The 19828-nt window shown below is 44.3% G+C and overlaps 1 protein-coding gene and 1 long non-coding RNA gene across 4 annotated transcripts in view; one reads left to right on the forward strand and one right to left on the reverse strand.

Annotated features, from left to right (window-relative positions):
- Cdc14a (cell division cycle 14A) overlaps positions 1 to 8329 on the reverse strand; it is a 175947-nt gene extending 167618 nt beyond the window's left edge. The window contains exons 1-2 of one of the 3 annotated variants that reach the window (XM_059266133.1): positions 961 to 1184; positions 94 to 184 (exon numbers count right to left, since the gene is read on the reverse strand). In XM_059266133.1, coding sequence (XP_059122116.1) covers positions 94 to 184; positions 961 to 1009 — 140 coding nt within the window. In that variant the 5' untranslated portion in view covers positions 1010 to 1184. Of the gene's footprint in view, positions 1 to 93; positions 185 to 960; positions 1185 to 8153 lie in introns of those variants that run through there. The other 2 variants (XM_059266134.1, XM_059266132.1) reach the window with 2 other exon arrangements.
- The window catches only part of LOC131913486 (uncharacterized), a 29041-nt gene continuing 11545 nt past the window's right edge, over positions 2333 to 19828 (forward strand). Inside the window, exon 1 of the long non-coding RNA XR_009379900.1 lies at positions 2333 to 2887. This is a non-coding gene — a long non-coding RNA (uncharacterized LOC131913486). The remainder of the gene's footprint in view (positions 2888 to 19828) is intronic.

The following is a 19828-nucleotide window of genomic DNA, read 5'->3' on the forward strand; positions in this document are numbered from 1 at the left end:
GAGAAAGTAAATAAACCTGCCTATCAAAGAACCAGCAAGCTAAACAGTTCAGAGGAGTGTGGGAATTAAAAAAAAAAAAAGAGGGAAACTTACTTTTCATAGACCAGCTCCTCGTCGATGGAGAAATAGTGGGTATTTATTGTGCTTTTTGGTCTATTCCTTAAAGTAGCAAAATATAATCGATCTGAAAGACAAGTTTAAAAGACAAAAATACATGAGAAGCAGAGACGTGGGGCTGGGAGTGCCGATCATTCATGAAGGATCAATAACTGCTAGACATTATTTAAAGACCTTTTAACACGTGGGGTTCTTGTAGAAACAGGACCTTCCAGGAAGCAACACAGCCCCCAAAGCATAACTTGCCAAGAAGCTAGACCAGGACCCAGTAGGGGGCAGAACATCTTCTCTGTTCCCTCACCCCCTGGTTGCGTGCGGGCGGGTGCAGACAAGAGCTGTGGGTACCCGCAAAACTGGAGACACAAGTTTGGTTCGAAAACCTCCAGACCTCAGCTGCAGAGGAACGGGGAGAGGCGAGCTTCTTTCCCTGCAGCTTAGCAGACTTCAAGAGGAAGGAAGCAAGGACAAGGGGGTGTGGTTGGGGGGGGAGGGTGTCCTGAAAGCACAGGCCAGCCCCCGAGGGGTAGAGGATTAGCAGATAGATGATTAAACCGGGCAGGATCCCCCAAGAAAGGCTTGGAGGGGGAGCCCCGGCAGAGAAGCCCGCACTGTCCGGGTACGAGGAAGCTGCAGAGGGAGCGAGGAGGCGAGAAAGAAGCCGGAAGCAGGGGGTCCTCCGGGAGCTGAGTGGCGAGAAGGGGCCCGAGCGCCAAGCAGCAGTGGCTGCGGGACACAGGGCGGAGGAGAAACCCAGGGCAAAGGCTGGGACAAAGGGGAGAGCCGTGAGGAGTTGGGGGGGAGTGGCGTGGAAGGGCCAGAGGATGCCGGGCGACTGCTCCTCACCTTTCATGAACTCACAAGCCCCGATTAGTTCCCCTGTCTCCGCTGCCATCTTAAGCGAGATCCGCACGGGGGAGGGCTGGGTCGCGGCCAGCTGAGGTCACCCGCCCCCGGGGGGCTTCCCCTTACTGCCTCGGAGCCGGGAAGCTCGCGGTCCCGATCACCGAGCCCGCCTGAGGGAGAAGGCGGGCGCCCAAGGCGGAGGCGGCTGCAGGGTCAGCGCGCGGGGCGCCCCGGGGACATTCCGTGGGGAACTGAGCCCGCTGGGCGCGGGACGCACACGCCCCAGGCTGTAGCCGCTGCGGCGATCCGGACTCTGTGGCGGCGGCGGCGGCGGTGGCGGTGGCGGCTGCTGCTGCTGCTGCTGCTGCTGCTGCTCCAGCTGCAGCTCCTGCTGCTCGAGCTGCTGCTGCTGCTGCTGCTGTACCGTCTCCGCCAAGCCTGGGCAACGCACACCAGCTCGCACAGCCGGGCAAAGTCTTCCCCCGGCTCCCAAAGTGATCATGGAGGACGAGACGTTTGGCCCGGATCGCGCCCGTGGCCACTTGTGCGGCGGCAGCGGGCAGGACTCCGGTGGTGCCCGCGGGGCTGGCAGCAGCTGCTCTGACTCCTCCTTCGCCACCTCCTTTCAGCAGCAACTCTTCCTCCCTCTCCTCCTCCTCCTTCTCCTCCTCTTCTTAGGTCCGCCCCCAGACCTGCCTCCCCGCCCTCCCTCGTCCCCTTCCACTTTCACGGCTTCGCGGCCATCCCTTAAAGGGACAGCTCGGCTCCTTTCTCCGCGCCGGCCTCGGGCCCCAGTTACCAGGCGCCCCGCGGGTCACTAGGAGCCGGTTGCTAAGGCTTTGTTGCCTTTCACCAATTGCTACACAGGAAACTTGGCCCTCAGCCCCGGTGGGGGTGGGGGATGTCAGGCGGGGCCAGAAACTTATGAATGAAAAAGATGGGTAGAGAGAAGTGGACGCCTCCGAGGAAGCTGCTGCAGCCTGGCAGGCAGGGATGCTCCGTCTCCTCTACCCTTTCTGCATTTGTTAAGTCTTCTTCTTCTACATCAGATTTCTCTTGTCCCTCTTCAAGATCTTTTTCTTCCGCTCCGCTCACTCAGTTTCTTCTAAACTCTTGTGTGCGCGCGCGTACACACACACACACACACACACTGATAAACTTCAGCCCTTCTCCATGTCCGGTCATACTGCCAACTATCTTTCCATCAACCCCTCTTCCCACCACCGACGGGATCTGTGTGTCTTTGTAAGCAAATGTCAAGAAAAGCGCTACATCCTAGCTCAGGAATACGTGGACTGATGCTCTCCACGCACTAGACGCTGCTCTCACTTGGGCTTTGTTCTCAAGGGAAAAAAAAAAAAAAAAAAAAAAAAAAACATTCCCATCCAGTTCTCCAAGTCCTGTCATTTTGGCCACAGGTGTGAGCACAAAATCATCACAGAAGCCTAAGGCTCTCGTCTCGGACTGTAGGCTATTCTGGGCGAAGTGGAGAAGAGGGAAAGGACCACTTGTCCTCAAGAGAAATAAACAGGAGATAATTTCTTTAGTCTCAGCTGGGGTGCTGCAAGGGGTACGAAGGTTCCTCTCCAGGAGGCCCCGGGCTTGTTCGGCAACGTTCGGGATCCAGTTTGAACAACTTTAGTGCTGTGCGCCTTGGAGAGGTAATTAGTGGTCAGTCCTTCCCTTACGAAAATGGCGCTACTGAGCGACTCTCAGCAGAGCATGCGCTCTGGCTGGTTTCTTCCTGGACAGGGATCTGTGCAAGCCTTTGGTTCTCCGTCGCTTGTTGACCTCTAGGGAGAGAGGGGGCGCTCGAGCGCGAAGAGCCAACTGAAGTGACTGCCGCCAGGGAAACAACTCAACTCATGGCTCTTAGGCCATTAGCCTGTTCTGCTGGCTTTCCAGAAAGCTGAACAAGCGCCAAACTGTAAGTGGATACTAATTTGATACGCAGAAAAACTATTCACAGCATCTCAGTAATTCTAGCCAAACACATCGTTGGTGAGGCAGATAAAAACACACCCTATCCTTACATCCAAAAGTGAATCCCCAAACCTCATACATGGAAAGGGATCACTAAGAACAAGGCCCAACAGCTTCCCTTTTCACATGTGGGGAATAGAGAGAGTAGAACAAGAAAAGGATTTTAAAACTGTCCTCAAAAGTCCTGGAAAGTGGTAACGAGCCTTGAACCTTTTTGAAGTGTGCTACATGTTCTAAGAGTCACAAGCCTTAGAGTTAAGACAAAGACCTCTCAAACTCATCTTTATTCTCCCAAATCTTGCTGTTGCTATGTTGGATAATTCAAACTATTTTACTAAAAACTGTAATTGATATTTTTGTACGAAAGATATGGAAAAACAAAGTACGTGGATCTCGACAGGCTTCACCCCTTTGTCTAGAAAGCTAAGTAAACTCAACTCTAAACCCATTTCCAAAGCTGCTGGTTTAAAATTCTTGTAGAGAATTTTCCATCTGAATATTATATTTTTTAAAGAGCAGTAAAAATAAAAGTTGGAGATAGATATGGTGGCTAGTGTTTATTTATAGTGGCCATAGCCATTTACTGCTCCCACCCTGCAGGACTGGAACTCAGGTCCTCAGGTTTGATGGCAAACATCTTTAACCTACCAAACCATCTCGCAGGCCCTTGCTTCTTCTCCCCCCCTCCCCCCATGTAACAGAGTCCTGACTGTCCTGGAATTAGCTCTGTAGACCAAGCTGACCTGGAATTCACAGAGATCTGCCTGCCTCTGCCTCCCAAGTATTGGGATTAAAGACCTGCACCACCCCTGGCCCAACCTGGCTGTTCTTTTGGTTTATTGAGATAGGTTTCATATAGTCCCAGGCTGGCCCGGAACTCCACATGTAGTAGACAAGGGTGACGATGAACTCCTGGTCCTCCTTCCAGGAATATAGGCCTACACCACAACATCTAACCATCACGTCATTGTTAATTTCATAAATAATCTCAGGATTATTTACGAAATCACTTTCAGAGGGGTCAAATTTAATTGGATACCCTTCTGCTGTTTTCGAAAATGATTTTACATTGCCTTTCATATCATTCTCCTTAGAGATTTTGACCACAAGGAAATAATTGTGACCTAACAAAGGCCTTTAAAATAAGTGAAAATGGGGGCTGAAGAGATGCCTCAGCAGTCAAGAGTGCTTCCTGATCTTCCAGAAGACCCAAATTGAATTCCAGTCACCCATGTTGGAGGGTCACAAATGCCTATCACTCTAGCCCCAGGGTATCCAACACTCTTCTAGACAAAACAGCACCCATGCACACGTAGCATATACTCACACAGACATGCACACATGTACATAAGAATAAATCTTTTTTTTTTTTTAAAGAAACAATGGCCCTCTGGTTGTGGCTTGTGTCTGTAGTCCCAGCATATGAGATTCTAAGACAAGAGTACTTCATGAGTTGGAGGTCAGCCTGGATTACAGTGTGAGATAAGACCCTGTCTCAAATGAAAAAGTCATTTTTCCTTAGCATATTTACTATATATCGTGACAAAATTCTTTAATTCTATGCTGTGTGTAATATATAGATTTAAAGGAAAATAAATGTCGATAAAATAGGACCTCTCTAAATCATACAATAAAAAAAAAAATCTGCAAGAAAAATATCCACCAGTGTGCACCCAGCACACATACACACCAAGATTCTGATGAGATCACAAAACCCATTATTGTCTCAGTTATCAGGGGTCAAAGTTCCTACTGTCATAGTTTCACAATAAAGGCATGCCTTTACCGCCCATGGAGGAGGTAGCACCAGAAAAGTTCTTCCCTATCACCCAACTTAACACAAATGGAAGGAATCAGCTTTCACTTCAAGCGACAGGAAAGAGTAACATATCGCACATGAAGAAACTAGTGGGAGATTTACGATGTCACTTCATGTAGAAAAGGAAGGTGATATGTGCGTGGATTTAGCAGGTACGGAAAGGAAGAGGAGAGTGGGAACAAAATGTTGACGTTCAACCCTGCACCACTAGCTAGCATACTGTTTAGGCTACCCTGCATTCCATGCAGTGTGCATGAAGAGCTAGAATTTCACCGCTGGGTGCAACTTCAAATTATGCCAACCACCTGCTGGCCAAGTGTTCCCCTCAAGGCTATCCCAAAAATTCCTAGTCACTCTTACCCACACAACAGCTCTTCAGAAATGCAAAGCAGCTCTCTGGCTGCCTCTTAGAACTCCACAGATTAAATTCCTCATATTCCTCAACCCTTGCTTCCATTACAAGCATCAAGCCTCCTCCCTCCCTTTCCAATCCAGTCTCTTCACCAGCTTGCCCCATTTCTCTGAACTGTGTCCCAGAATGGAATGCAGGCCAGTACTGAGCACCTGTGACGAGTGATGGAGCACAGAGGTGGGAAGGAGAGATGTTTTTAAAAAGTGATGGAGGACTCTGGTGGGAACAAAAACAATGAAAGCCATTAAAAACCAAGTTCTGTCATTTAGCTGTAAAATAAAAAGGGAAATACCCTTTCGCTGGGAGAGGTCAAGGAAGAATGAACTCAGGATGATCAAAGGCTTGTTGGCTGTGAAAATTACATGTTGTTTTTTAATTACTAATCATTAGAATATTTTATTAAAACATACTTGTCCAGTCAGTAGTCATAGTATCTAAGAAGGTAAAAGAAAACAGAATATAACTGCTGTTTATGAATTACTTTTAGATTGTGTATGAAACAAGGCCTCAGAAATTTAAATTTGGTATAATTTAAATTGATTGGTTAGATAATCCCCTGTATGATATGATAACCAACCTAAAGCAGCTTTTAGCAAAACACATAAGCAACACTGAGAATATCACACAGCCGAGCATTCTGAGGCCTCCAGTTCAACCCCTAGTACCTCAAAGTAAATAAATAAAAATAAAATATATATACAAAAATGTTGTTATAATAGAACTGATATGTGAAAATGTATAAGTAATGTGGCTCATAAAATACCTGCCCATGGCTGGCGAGGTGGCTCAGTGGTTAAGAGCAATACTGCTTTCCCAGAGGACCTAAGTTTGGTTTCTAATACCTATGTCAGAGGGTTCACAGCCTTTATCCCCAGGTCCAGAGGATCTGACGCCGTCTGCTGGCCTCTGAGGTTACATTCTCCTCCTTGACTAATGCAAACCAGTGAAAATGGCAACAGTAGAAGGAAGTCCAGTGCTCAGGGCAGTACATTTACTAGTGTTCTGATTATTGGCTCCTTCACGTTCTCAAGTCAGCCAACAACAATGCATTTTTCTAGTTTCATAGGATGTATCTAGTCATGTGCAAATACACACACAAATACACACACATAATTAAAAATTAAATCTTAAAAAAAAAAAATACCTGCCCACAAAGAACTTAAGATCTTCTTGTGGCTCAGCCATGTTCTAAATCACAATAATGCCTGTTTAAGAATTCCAAACTGGAATCAAAGAACCGTAAGGAATGTGGAAGATCGGTTAGTTCCATTTTCAAATACAATGTATAAAGTCCAAGGGATTTAGCAGAAACCAGATCTGGGAAGAGGGATGGGGGATGACGGAGGAATGCTAAGGGCTCCTGTCATAGATTTCATGTGTAATGTGTTATGTAGTGTGGCTCCTCTTGAGTCATACAGACCTCTTCAAATCACTTTCAGAAGGGGAACCAGGGTAATGGTCAGGACAACACACTTGATGAACATTGCTTCACACACACACACACACACACACACACACACACACACACACCCCACATGAATAATAAATAAATAAGTGTTCTTTTAAAAAGGGAAAACTAGTTTAATGAACATTAGTCTTAACAGTGGTTATTTTCATCTTTGACTAATGCAACCAATAAACATGGTGCCATTTCAAAAAGTACGAGGAAGCTTCCTGGTCAGGTAGATACATTTACTAGTGTGCTAGTTCACATTCTCAAGTCAGCCAATGACAATGCATTTTTTGCATTTTATAGAATTTATCTACCTGTAATTACTTATCACTCACACTTTCATTACAGAAGAAATGTAAAAGTGAAGCCAGATGTAGTGAGTCACGCCTATAAGCCCAGCACCAAATCTAAGACTCTAGGATTTGGTGGAGTTCAAAACCAACCTAGGCTACATAGTGAATTCCATGCCACCCTGGGCTACTCTAAACACATAACAAATGAATAAATAAATATTGTAAAGCAATGTTTCTCTTAAATATGCAATATAATATTCCCCAAATGATCTCTCACCCAACTCTGACCACCCTACCACCATCACCATGCTGGGGAACATCACTAGGGAGCTATATGCTATAATTTGAATTTCACTCCTAAATGAATATTTAACACATCTCTACTGTTTAACATATTTTTACCAGGAAAGTAATAATAATAATCAAGTAAAGAAAAGAGAGGCACAGTTGCAAATGTCTGTAAACCCAGTACTTGGAGGGGTAGAGTCAAGAAGATCAAGAGTCCAAGGTCATCTTCAGCTGCATAGTGAATTCAAGGCCAGTTTGGACTACCTGAGACCCAGGTTCCATGCTACCTGCCTATGAAGTCAATATGGTTATTACTGCAATTTTAAAGAAGAGGACTCAAAGTGGCTACTCAACAAACACTTGAAAAATGAATTTTTTAAATGAGTAATTTAAGTGTGAAGAGATGAACTTATGAGAATCATCAAGGTGTGTAAAATAGTGGGAAAAAGCTGGGTTTCTAACAGAAACCTGAATTTCAGGCATATCTTGATGTCCAGTGTGTGCATTGTTTGGGACACAATATTCTCTGCTACTAAACAGGGCATTATAATAATTTCTAATTCATAGTAATAACAGAACTGAATAAGATGTCACACCGTATTGTTATAACAAACAGTAGCTAACACTGTTAAAACAAAGACGTAGGCCGGGCGGTGGTGGCGCATGCCTTTAATCCCAGCACTCGGGAGGCAGAGCCAGGCGGATCTCTGTGAGTTCGAGGCCAGCCTGGGCTACCAAGTGAGCTCCAGGAAAGGTGCAAAGCTACACAGAGAAACCCTGTCTCAGAAAACCAAAAAAAAAAAAAAAAAAACAAAGACCTAGAAATAGAAACTTACTTTTAAAATCTAATTTCCATGAGCCTCCTATGATTACTTCTATTTGGGTGTAGATACTGTTATTTTGTTTACTCCAAACTAAGACCATACGTGAAATGCACACACTTACAGAGACGTTCTTTTTATCATCTGGAGATGATAAAGCCACTGGGTGCTGAGGTTCCAATGTCTTTCGTTCCTTACGGTCTTGACCATAGGACCTCTCTCTAGGGTATGATCCAGACTAAGGACCCCATTCAGGCATCCTCAGTGCTTTCCTAAATGTCTCTGATCTGGCTCACTTTATTTCATTCTGTTCCAGAAGCCTGGAACATAAATGTTGTCTCCCTCGGTTTCCATGGTGATCCTTCATGCACATCGTAACGCTGTATTTTCTGGCACCTTAATCCTATGTAGAAATTCCAAGAGAAATGATATTTCTAATAAACTAACAGGAGACCTTTAATTTCTACTTCTTCAACAAAAAATATTTGTATTATTATTAATTATCATTACTATTAACTGGACAGATTTCTAGTAGCTGCTTTGTCATTGACAACATCTGTAATTGTACCAATTCTCATGGGTGGAAAAAACTTTATATCTTTAGTATGGCCAAGCTTTCCCATGCAAGCTTAGTCTCCAAATTATATGTAAACAATTACTCATAGTTGTTAATAACGGTGTTTTAAATAACATCATGTACATACAAGCAAAATATTTTCTGCTTATTCTAAAACATATCACACATATTTCAGGTAAACTTTGTCTGTTTTGTTTTTTTTTTTTTTTAGGACATCAATGTACTTTTGTATCTTTGCAATCAATCAGCAAATATTTGCTATATTCTACTGTCCGGCACTGTGCTAGGTGCTGGGAATGAGCTAGAGAAGAAATCTGAGCTCCTGTTCTTAAAGAATTTACATTCTGGGAAAGGCTATGGATGGGCGGGCACTCAGACTCCATATTTGGAGATGGATGAGGTAGAGTAAGGACGGAGCAGTTGGAAGCTCTGGTGAGACCAAGCAGAATGGAAGAGTGAGTGAAGGGTTCCCACAGAATGGTCACCAGAGACCGAGAAGCAAAATAGGAGTTAGGCAGGTATATGTCACAGGGTTGCTGGGTGAACAAGTTAGTGTGGGGGGTGAGAAGGAAGAGCAAGGAGAGAGTCCCGAGGTGAGGGAATAATAGGCACTTGGGTTGGGAAGCAATCAAAAGATGGACGGGTTCTGCTCAGACTCACTGGGTGCTAACACAATAAAAAGTAGAGGGAGAGGAGAGAGGACTCTGGTAAGTTGGGCTCAAACTTTAGACTCGCAGCTGGAGAAATGGCTTAGTGGTTGAGAGAGCACACTGCTCAAGCAGAGAACCAAATTTCAGTTTCCAGCATCCACTTTGGGAGGCTCAGAACTGCCTTTAACTTCAACTCCAGAGGGACCCAACGCTTGTGACCTCCAACAGCTCTTGATGCCCATACCTACACACACATACACTTAAAAATAAATCTAAAAAAAAAAAAAAAAAAAACAACCCTTTTAGACTTGGGGCTAGAGAAATGATTCAATGGTCAAGAACATGCACCGTTCTTGCAGAGGACCCAAGTATGATTCCCCGTACCCACTTCGGTTGGCTCACAACCACATGTAACTCCAACTCTAGGGATCCAACTCTTTCTTCTGGCCTCCACAGGCACCTGCACACACATGCTCATGCCCACACACAGACATACACATACACACACACACACACACACACACACACACAATTTTTTTTAAACTTCAGACCTTACCCAGAGAGCAACAAGCACCACTGTGAACTGTATTGGGTGAGAAATTGTCACGGGTAGGAATCTAGAACCCACCACAGGTCTGCACAGTGAGCATACTAATAAAACGGATTGCGGGTCAATGAATAATCCTCAGGGAAGCAGTTATAACAGGAACGTGGACCAGGGGCCATTGAAAAGAATCATTTGTTTTGTTTTGTTTTTCTTGTCTCTAGCCATCCAGACAAGAGAAACTGACCAGTTTTCACAGAATGGAATTAAATGCATAACAAGAAAAGTTCTCTGAGATTCTTGAGCTTCCATTTTCTTTTGTTTCTTTCTTTTTCTTTTCTTTTCTTTTTTTTAGAAAGGGTTTCTCTGTATATCACTGGCTCACTGGCTGGAACTCCCTCTGTAGACCAGGCTGGGCTTGAACTCAGAGATCTGCCTCTGCCTCCCGAGTGTTGGGATTAAAGGTGTGCACCACCATGCCCAGCATCTGAACTTTCATTTTCATAAACAGAAAAAATGTAGATATGATAGAATATATTTCTTCTGAACATTGACTTTTTTAGTAAAAAGCAAATATTTAAAAACAGAATATACAAGAATTACTGTTTATTAAAGTATCTCACTAACAATAGTATGGGATGTGTGAGAAACTGATTTCTAAAAACTGGCCAGAATGGCCAGAGAGTCTGTCTCTAAATAAATAAATAACTCTTAAAATAAAGAAGCTTCTAGGAGCTGAAGAGATGGCTCAGTCATTAAGAATGTATAGTGCTCTTACAGAGGACCAGAACCCAGTTCCCAGTTCCTACATTCAGAAGCCCACAACTGTAACTCCAACTCAAGGAAGATGCAATGCCTCTGGCCTCTGTGGATACTGGCACTCATGTGCACATCCCCACACTACACATAATTAAAAATAATAAAAAATGAGTCCCTCTTATGTATGTATGTATGTATGTATTGGTTTTTCGAGACAGGGTTTCTCCATGTAGTTTTGGTTCCTGTCCTGGATCTCGCTCTGTAGACCAGGCTGGCCTTGAACTCATAGAGATCCGCCTGGCTCTGCCTCCCAAGTGCTGGGATTAAAGGCGTGGGCCACCACCGCCCAGCAAAATAAGTCTTTTTTTTTTTAAACAATGTAGAAATAGTGCATTAGCATAGGAAGCATGCTTACTCAACTTCCTAGGCTCCTGAGAGGCTTTGTTTGGGCTTTGTTTGTGCTATGGATTCCACCCCCACACCCCCATCTACTCATGAGAGGAGAAAGGCATTCAGCAGCTGCAGACATAGCTCCTGTGTCTTTGTTTAATGAAGCCTCCCTTGGTAGTCTTAACAGTGTGCCTACTCAGGTTGTCCCAGAGGATTTGCTTCACCCTTCCCTCCATGCGTGCTTCTTAATGTGATTTTAGTTCTAGAAGCATCTTTTTCTTTTTTCTTTCTTTTTTTTTTTTTTCTTGCTGTGCTTTGAACCCAAAACCTTATCCATGCAGAAAGGCAAGCACTCTTCCACTGTTCTGCATCTGCAGTCCTCTGGAAGCCTCATTGCAGTAAATATTACCAACTGCCTACTGTAGTGCCATATCCACAGAGTAGAGTATGACAAAACTCCAGACCCAGCCCTCTCCGAACACTTGAACTGCGGCAGACCACTGCTTATCCTGCCTCTCCACGCTTCCTCCTCCAGAATTCTCCAGCTCTGTGCATACTTTATTTATCCAGTTGCTCAAGACAATTCTAAGCTAAGAATCCTCTACAGCCAGTTACTTGATGTGACTTTCCTGCTCTGTCTTCAGAATGCATCCTAAATCCTTCAATGTCTGTCTCCAGGGCAACATCACATCTTCCCCTAGATCTCAGCAGAGCAACAACTGTACTTTCCAAGCTTAGCCTTGTGTTTGTATCTTTAGGACCCAAAGACTGGTCCAGTTGGAATCTTTGTCTGTTGTATCCTTCCAATGTAGGCCAAGTGGATTTTAACTGGAGTCAGCTTTTCCCTTCTGGATGCTAAGAAGTTCTCCAGGTGTCTACCTGCCTCACCTGCCTTGTCCCACTCACTCTTGCCCCAACTCTGGACATCAGTGCCTTATGAGCCATGCTGGGTTGCTTGGCCGGGACATAGCTTCCTGTGGTTGGGCCAGGCAAGTGCTGGTGAGGCTGGAAACAAGACAAGAACCAGACTGCAAATGACCTAATGTGTCACTCAGAAGGAGTCGACCCTTGATGCTTCCAGCAATGGTAGTCAGAGAAAGCTTCTAAAGACTGGATACCATATAACCAGACGGCAATTGATGGTGCGGTATCCATAAAACAGTAAAGATTCTAAGTAACAAATAAGAGTCCTGTGAAAGGCATGAATAGAAACAACTAGGTATTGTAGCCTAAGGTCTAAATTTATAGTAATCCGCACACATCTCCCCTCCTCCTCCTCTCCCTCTTCTTTCCCTGTCTCTCTGTCATCTACTGTCTCTGTCTCTCTATCTCTGTCTCTGTCTCTGTCTCTCTCTCTCTCTCTCTCTCTCTCTCTCTCTCTCTCTCTCTGTGTGTGTGTGTGTGTGTGTGTGTGTGTGAATATAGGCACATGGGTACACGTATGCCAAAGCATGTATGTGGAGGTCAACAGATAACCTCAGATGTCAGTCTCACTTCCCACCTTGTTGGAGACAGGGTCTTTGTTATTTTTCTGTTGCATATCCAGACTAGGTGGCCCTCAAGCTTCTGGAGAGACTGTCTCTACTGCCTGTCTCCCTTTAGGAATGCTGGACTTACAGTCATGCACCACCTTGTCCATTTTTTATGTGGGTTCTGGGTTTGGGTCCTTACACTTACATGTAAGTGCCGGGCCACAGCCTTCTTCTTCCTTTTTTGATAGCAACCTCTTTGGTGAGTGATGAAATAACTCTAGGTTGCAGAAGAAACTCTTTTGGGAGCTCTGAGTTCCAAGTAAAAACTAGAACAGACCCTTGCCTCTTCCTACTCAGTATGGACAACTCACTAACGAAAAGATTCAGAAAAAGAACTCACTGATGACAAGGCCAAGGAAAGGCTTATATTCCACCTTTGGGGGCACTGATATTTCAGTTGTGAGAAGTCGTGTTATATGTATTTCATTATTTTTCTCCTTCCTGTGACAACCTGACAGAAGCAACGCAAGGAAGGAGCTGGAGGGCTCTGGAGGAGGACTAGGTAAGATGGACAAGCCCAGCCAGGAGGGAAGGGCTGAGTTAACTTGGTAACTCACTGTAAGAATCCAAACTATCATTCCAGAAAAATGAGGGCCGAAGTGCGATCACACCTGATCACACTGTGTCTGTAGTCAGGAGCAAGGCTGCCCTCTGATCAACACATGTGAAACATGGCCTATATTGGCACACACACACACACACACACACACACACACACACACACACACGATAGACAGACAGACAGATAGATAGAATGTAATTTTAAGAGGCTAGACGTGACTCAGCATTTTCTAGCACTGGTTTTTCTTGCAAAGGACCAAGGTCCAGTTCCCAGCTCTTGCATTCACGTATGGTGGCTCACACCACCTGTAACTCCAGTTCCAGGAGCTCTGACACCCTCTTCTGGCCTCTGAGGGCATTGCACAAATGTGGTACATAAACATACACGCAGGCAAACAAATACACATAGAAGAAAAGTAAATCTTTTTTAAAATTTAATTTTAAAAATATTAAATATTATCATCTAAGAAATAAACGTGTTTTAAATGATGGCTAAAAGATGATATACTAAAATGATAGTTTTAGAATAATTGGACTACAGATGACTTGTTTATTATGTCTGTGTTAACATCTGTTGCTTTGTGATACAAACTTTCCAGGGCTGTGATCATAGCTCCATGGTAGAGCACTTGTCCAATATACACAAATCCTTGGGTTCAACCCCCAGCACTGGAAATAAAGATTTAGAACTAACAATGTCTCTAATTTTGTTTTTACTGCTACCTTATGAGACAGGGTCTTGTTCTATAGCCCAAGCTAGTGAAAAACTCGGTATGTAGCTGAGGCTAGCTTTGAATTGTATCAATCCTCCAGCCTCAGCTTTCTGAATACGGGGATTACAGGTGAGTTCCAACACAGCTAATGTCTTCGTTTTAGAAAAACTTCAACATCACCCCATTTATCTCTGGAACTACTCTGAAACTTGATTTAAAATAAAACGCATATGAATAAACTTTATGAACATTTCATTTATGGACTTAATTACAGATTTAATATATAATTGTAAAAATAAAATCTCACATTTCATCCAGAGAACAGTTCATCTTCATTAAGCCATAGAAATAGCTGTTTGGGACAGGTGGTTAATATCTTACCTTTTTACATTTTCTTTAGAGTTTCTTCTAAGTTTTTATACAAATCTTTAAATTTTAAGATCTACTGTATTTTTAATTATGTATATCTGTGTGTGGGTATGTACATGTGAGTGCAGGTGCCCATAGAGACCAGCAGCACTAGGTTCCTTGGAGTTGCATTATAGATGTTGTAAGACATCGGACACGGATGCTGGGAATGGGGCTTGACCCTCCGCAAGAGCGGTGCAAGGTCTTCACTGTGGAGCATCTCTCCCACTCCTCACTTTAAAACTCAAAATTAGGACATCAGTGGACATACCAAAAACATCACAGTATGACCCAGAATGAAGGGCCATCCCCTTGCAGGGCTCCATTTCAGTGTAACATCTGACTAGAGGGTACCACAAGCAGAGGCTGAGTCTCAGATGTGACAAACACCACTCTGTTACCAGGCACCAGAAACCTCACTTGGTTACTCCGCCAAACTCATCAGTACTTCCTCTTTCCGTTACATTGAATTCGCCTCATCCCCTTATAGACTCCCTTTTTCCGTTCACAAATAGACATTTGTAGTGGGTGTGGGGGCATATACCTGAAATCCCAGCTCCCTGGAAGCAGAGCAGGGAGGACTGACTGTGAACTGAAATCAGCCTGGGCCACATAGTGGAAGCATGCCTTAAAAATAAAGCAGAGAGCCGGACAGTGGTGGTGCACACTTTTAATCCCAGCACTCGGGAGGTAAAGGCAGGCCAATCTCTGTGAGTTCTAGGCCAGCCTGGGCTACAGAGTGAGTTCCAGGAAAAGCGAAAAGCTACACAGAGAAATCTTATCTCAAAAAAACCAAGAAATAAAAATAAAAAAAAATAAAGGAGAGAGAGAGAGAGGGAGAGAGGAGAGAGAGAGAGAGAGAGAGAGAGAGAGAGAGAGAGAGAGAGAGAAGAGAGAGGAGCACTTCACCAGCTCATAGGTGTCCAGATGTATGACTCTGTATGGTGAATGTGATTTATACACAACTACATCACCCTTATCTGATGTCAGCAGGGACAAAATAAAGACATCTATAAGAGAACTGACAGACTACGCAGAACAGATGTAGACAGAAGTTGAGGGGGAAATGATAGCTCCCAGAACTGTGAGCCTTTACCCCATGAATGGTGATGCCATTTTCTAAAACAGAGCCATGGGGTGTTCTTGTAAGAATGGGTCTTCCAATCATGGCTTGTATTATGTAGAATTAAAAGCGTTTACTGGACAGTGAGGTGGCCACACATATGAAGCGCTTGGGTACATAGAGCTGATGCTCAGGAGAGGTGACTGATCGGTTTGAGGCAAAGTCTACATTGCAGAAAATAGGGAGGTGGGAACACCACCTCTGGAGATGGTCTATGGCTGAAGGCTGGTCCCTTCACCTAGTAGTGGGAACTCAGGCAAGGCGATGACATCTGTGTCTTCCTGGTCTATAAGGTGGAAACAAGAACGCCCACCTTACTACATCACAAAGATGAAACCATTTTTGCTAGAACACAGCAAATGTAGCACACATTGAGTATACGTCTTTCAAATAATTCTCTTCAAGAAAGAATATATGTAATTTTTTTCAAAAAGCAGAATTTGTTGTGGAGAATGGCTAAGTGGAAGAGAAACCTGAATAAACCACCTCATTTCACTTGTTTGGTTGGCTACTTGGTTAGTTCCTTTGGTTTTCTCTTAGTTGGTTTTGGCTTTTTTAAACGGGGTCTCATGTAGCCCAGGCTGGCCTCTAATTTGCTGAGTACGTATATCTGGCTTTCAATTCCTTGTCTTTCTGTCCTCACAGTCACTCATTCTTTCTTTCTCACCAATTTAAAGGCCTCACTCATATTTAAATAATAGGTCCCCAATGACCTTATTGCAAATGACAATTTGGATGCACGGGTCACATGGAAATGGCTCCTAAGTTGCTTTGGGGGAACTTGGCGGCCATCTGTCTTAAACCAGGTGAAACTGCTGTCCCTTCCCCAGAGCCCCGTGTCTGTTGGGTAACCTTTTGACTTTCTGTGAGCAAACCCTGCATGCTCAGTTAACACAAACACCGTCATTTTTAGCGCATGGTCCATGGAACCATGAAGTTTGACTGTGCATAAGCACTCTGCCAATAATTTTGCTTCTGCTTACTATCAGTTGCCTTTCCCAACACCTCAGGAATCTGTTCCTTTACTTCTCTCTTTTATTTATATTCATTATTATTATTGTGTGTGTGCGCACGCTCTATGTACATCAGGCAATCGTGCCATGGTGCACATGTGCACAGGTCAGAGGGCGCCATTGACTGAGTCAGTTCTCTCCTCCAGAGAGTGATCTTGGGTCTCCAGGCCTGTGCAGCAAGCACCTTGGCCCACTGAGCCATCTCCTAAACCATAACCCTAAGGAGACAGAGTCGAGGCTTTTCCTGCTCTCCACGTGCTTGATGCCTTATAAATAAATAAAAATAAGTTTGCTTTTGCAAAACTTGTCATATGAGTGATCGGTGCACCGTACTGGTTTAGTGTTTGGCGGCCATGTCAACATTTTAAGATGTGGTAAAGAAAGAATGGAGGAGAAACTTTTCACTGGTTTTTCTTCTCTCAGAAAACATGGATGCAAGGATACTGAAACTCAGATGAGGAAAGAATCGATGTTCTACTCCTAGAGTAAGAGCCTCCACAGTTTAACAGGCAAGCCGCCAGGTTATTTTAAATTAAAAACACTTTCGAGTTTAATAGTTATAGAGAGAAGAGAAATGACATGTTTAGCACTACTAAAAGGGGGTATCTGGTGTTCTTTCTATACTTATATAGAAGTTTATTTTGATAGCAAGCAAACATACTACACAGAAAAAAACTGGTCTCTCAAAGAGAGTTAAAAACCCACTCTTGACTCAAAAAAAAAATCTATCTCCTTCATAGATTCCTGGTTGAATAATTAATATTCATAAAGTATCCTAAAAGGAAAATTACCCAAGATCCCTGAGCACTACTGTTTAATAATTTCCTCAGACTTTATATAATTAGACATCACAGATGCAAAATTAATATGCCTGGCATGAAATTAACCTTTTCCCCTCATCCCTTTATCTGGCATTGCTTATAGTGCACTAATGACTAAAAATCAAAGAAATAAGCGTGTTTTTAAGAGAATTTATGTTCTGGGAGTTCCCTGTTATTTTTACTCCTAGCACTTCTAACAGAAATGTGTAAGGGTTTCTCCACACCAAGCACTTCTCTGCCAGCATGGAAAGGGGGCCCTGTCATTCAACTGAATTCTGACACCTGGAGTCGTCAATGCCACAAGTCCAAGACTGCCTACCCCAAGACTGTCTCACTCAGATACCAGTTGCAAGACCTGGGTTGTCATCCACACTTCCTACTGAGCAGCTAGCTAATCTTCCAGGGTCCTTGCAGTTTCCTTCTTCTGTCCAGAGGTTTGCAGGAATAGTTCAGAGCGTTCAGGAGAACGTTTCTTACCATCACCAGTTTATTATAAAGGACGCATCAGGTACAGCACACTGAGGAGAGGCATAGGAAAGGTGTGGAAGAACAACAGAGCTTCCATGTTCTCGCTGGGCACATTGCCCTCCGAGCACCTCAAGTGTTCACCAATTTGGAAGATCTCTGACCACCTCATTTGTTTTATTAAGAGGTCCTGCTTTCTAGGAATAGTTGATAAATCACTAGACGTTGATGATTCCGTTAAATCTCCAGCCCCTTTCTCCTCCTCAGATGGGTAGAGCCAAATGCATGGAGATCTTGGTTTCTCTCTCTCTCTCTCTCTCTCTCTCTCTCTCTCTCTCTCTCTCTCTGTTGTGTTTTGTGTTTTCGGTTTTTCGAGGCAGGGTTTCTCTGTGTAGTTTTATGCCTTTCCTGGAACTCACTTGGTAGCCCAGGCTGGCCTTGAACTCATAGAGATCCGCCTGGCTCTGCCTCCCGAGTGCTGGGATTAAAGGCGTGCGCCACCACCGCCCGGCCTCTCTCTTTTTAAGACAGGGTTTTTCTGTGTAGTTTTGGTGCTTGCCTGGATCTCGATCTGTAGACCAGTCTGGCCTCGAACTCACAGAGATCCACCTGGCTCTGCCTCCAGAGTGCTGGGATTAAAGGCGTGCGCCACCACCACCCGGCAGAGCTTGGTTTCTTTAGCAACCATCCACCATCATGAAATTATCTAGGGTCACCCCAGCACCATAAACTCAGATGTAGACTAAAGCCATTTATAGATTACAGAAGATGGTCCTATCACCCTTATCAGTGAGGAAATTTTAAGAGTTTTGGACATTCCGTGTCAGGAACTAGGAACAAAGACCAAATATGTCTATGCTTTATTACTACAGATAGAACAAGAAGCCTAGGATTGTTAGCAGTTTTGTGATCTTGCAGTTTTCTAATGCACTGAGTGAACTTGCCCCCCCCCCCCAAAAAAAAGCACTAGTTAAAAAGGAGACTTTCAAGCACACATTTTGGGAACTCTAAACTGTAAGTTAGCACTTATTACAAAAGATATGAGTCAGGAAGAGCCAGCTGGAGAGAGGAACCAGGAAGGTGTGGAGAAACAAGGAACGTCCACACCCCAGCTCATGTGGCCCTCCCAGCACACAGGGCCTTAGAGCACCACTGAATTTTACATGATATTTAAATATAAAGTATTTTAACTTAGGTTCCCCTGAAACAAAGATTCAGGTACAAGTCATTTATTTGGGAATTACAGGAAACACCATCTGGAGAGTGGAGACAGGGAGGTCAGGGAGGAAGAAGAGACAATGGATGTTGTCTGCTAGCCAGCCTCACAACCGCCGTGAACAACTGGAACTTATTTCCCATGGACACACTACACAATGGTGTAAAACCACTACCCTAAGCTCCACCCACCTCCTCTTCCCCCCAAACAGGAGGAGATTTACCTACCGGCTCCCATCTCCCATTGGTTGAGAGCTGCTCCCTGACATAAGATTCTGGCCCTTCTCTTTGTTACACACACATAAGATTCAAGGAAGAAAAACAACCCCAGGCATAGAGAGATACAGATATTGGCAAGCTGGAAGAGACGGTGTGTTGTACGAAAGATAACACAGAGGAATGAGAATGTAGCTGATTTATTGAATGCCTCATCTTGCATACACGAGACCCGGATTCAAATCCCAGCACCAGAAAAAAAAAAAAAAATGATAAGCATCTCTGGATTAGTCAAATAAAATGCTGTTTTCTCTGGACTGGGGAGATAGCCCAGCTGGTAAAGTGTTGCCGCTCAAGCCACAACCATCTCTAAATTCAGTTTCCAGCACCCGTGTAAATAGTCAGGTATGGTGCACACATGTAATCTCAGTGCTAGGAGGAAGCTGAGGAGGAGGATCCCTGGGGCTTGCTGGCCAGCCAGCCACACCTAATCCACCAGCCCAGGTCCTAGTGAGAGATCCTCTATCAAAAACAAACAAAACAAGGGAGGCAGGGGGGACACCCAGCTTGTCCACTGTCTCCACATGTGTCCAGGTACGCAAACACTAGCATACCTCTGTGTGTGTGTGTGTGTGTGTGTGTGTGCTCATGCACACGCGCGTGTGTAGGTTCTCTGCTGCCTTTCCTAGCAAAATTCCTCAAAATCTTTCTAGCTTCCATCTTGGAATGTTCTCAACTCATTCTCACTTGAACATACTGCCCTCAGATTTCTGTCACATCCCACCAAAGCTATCAAAGCTACCCTAGTGACA

This window comes from Peromyscus eremicus, chromosome 6 (genome assembly GCF_949786415.1).
Source record: "Peromyscus eremicus chromosome 6, PerEre_H2_v1, whole genome shotgun sequence".
NCBI classification, from domain to species: Eukaryota; Metazoa; Chordata; class Mammalia; order Rodentia; family Cricetidae; genus Peromyscus; species Peromyscus eremicus.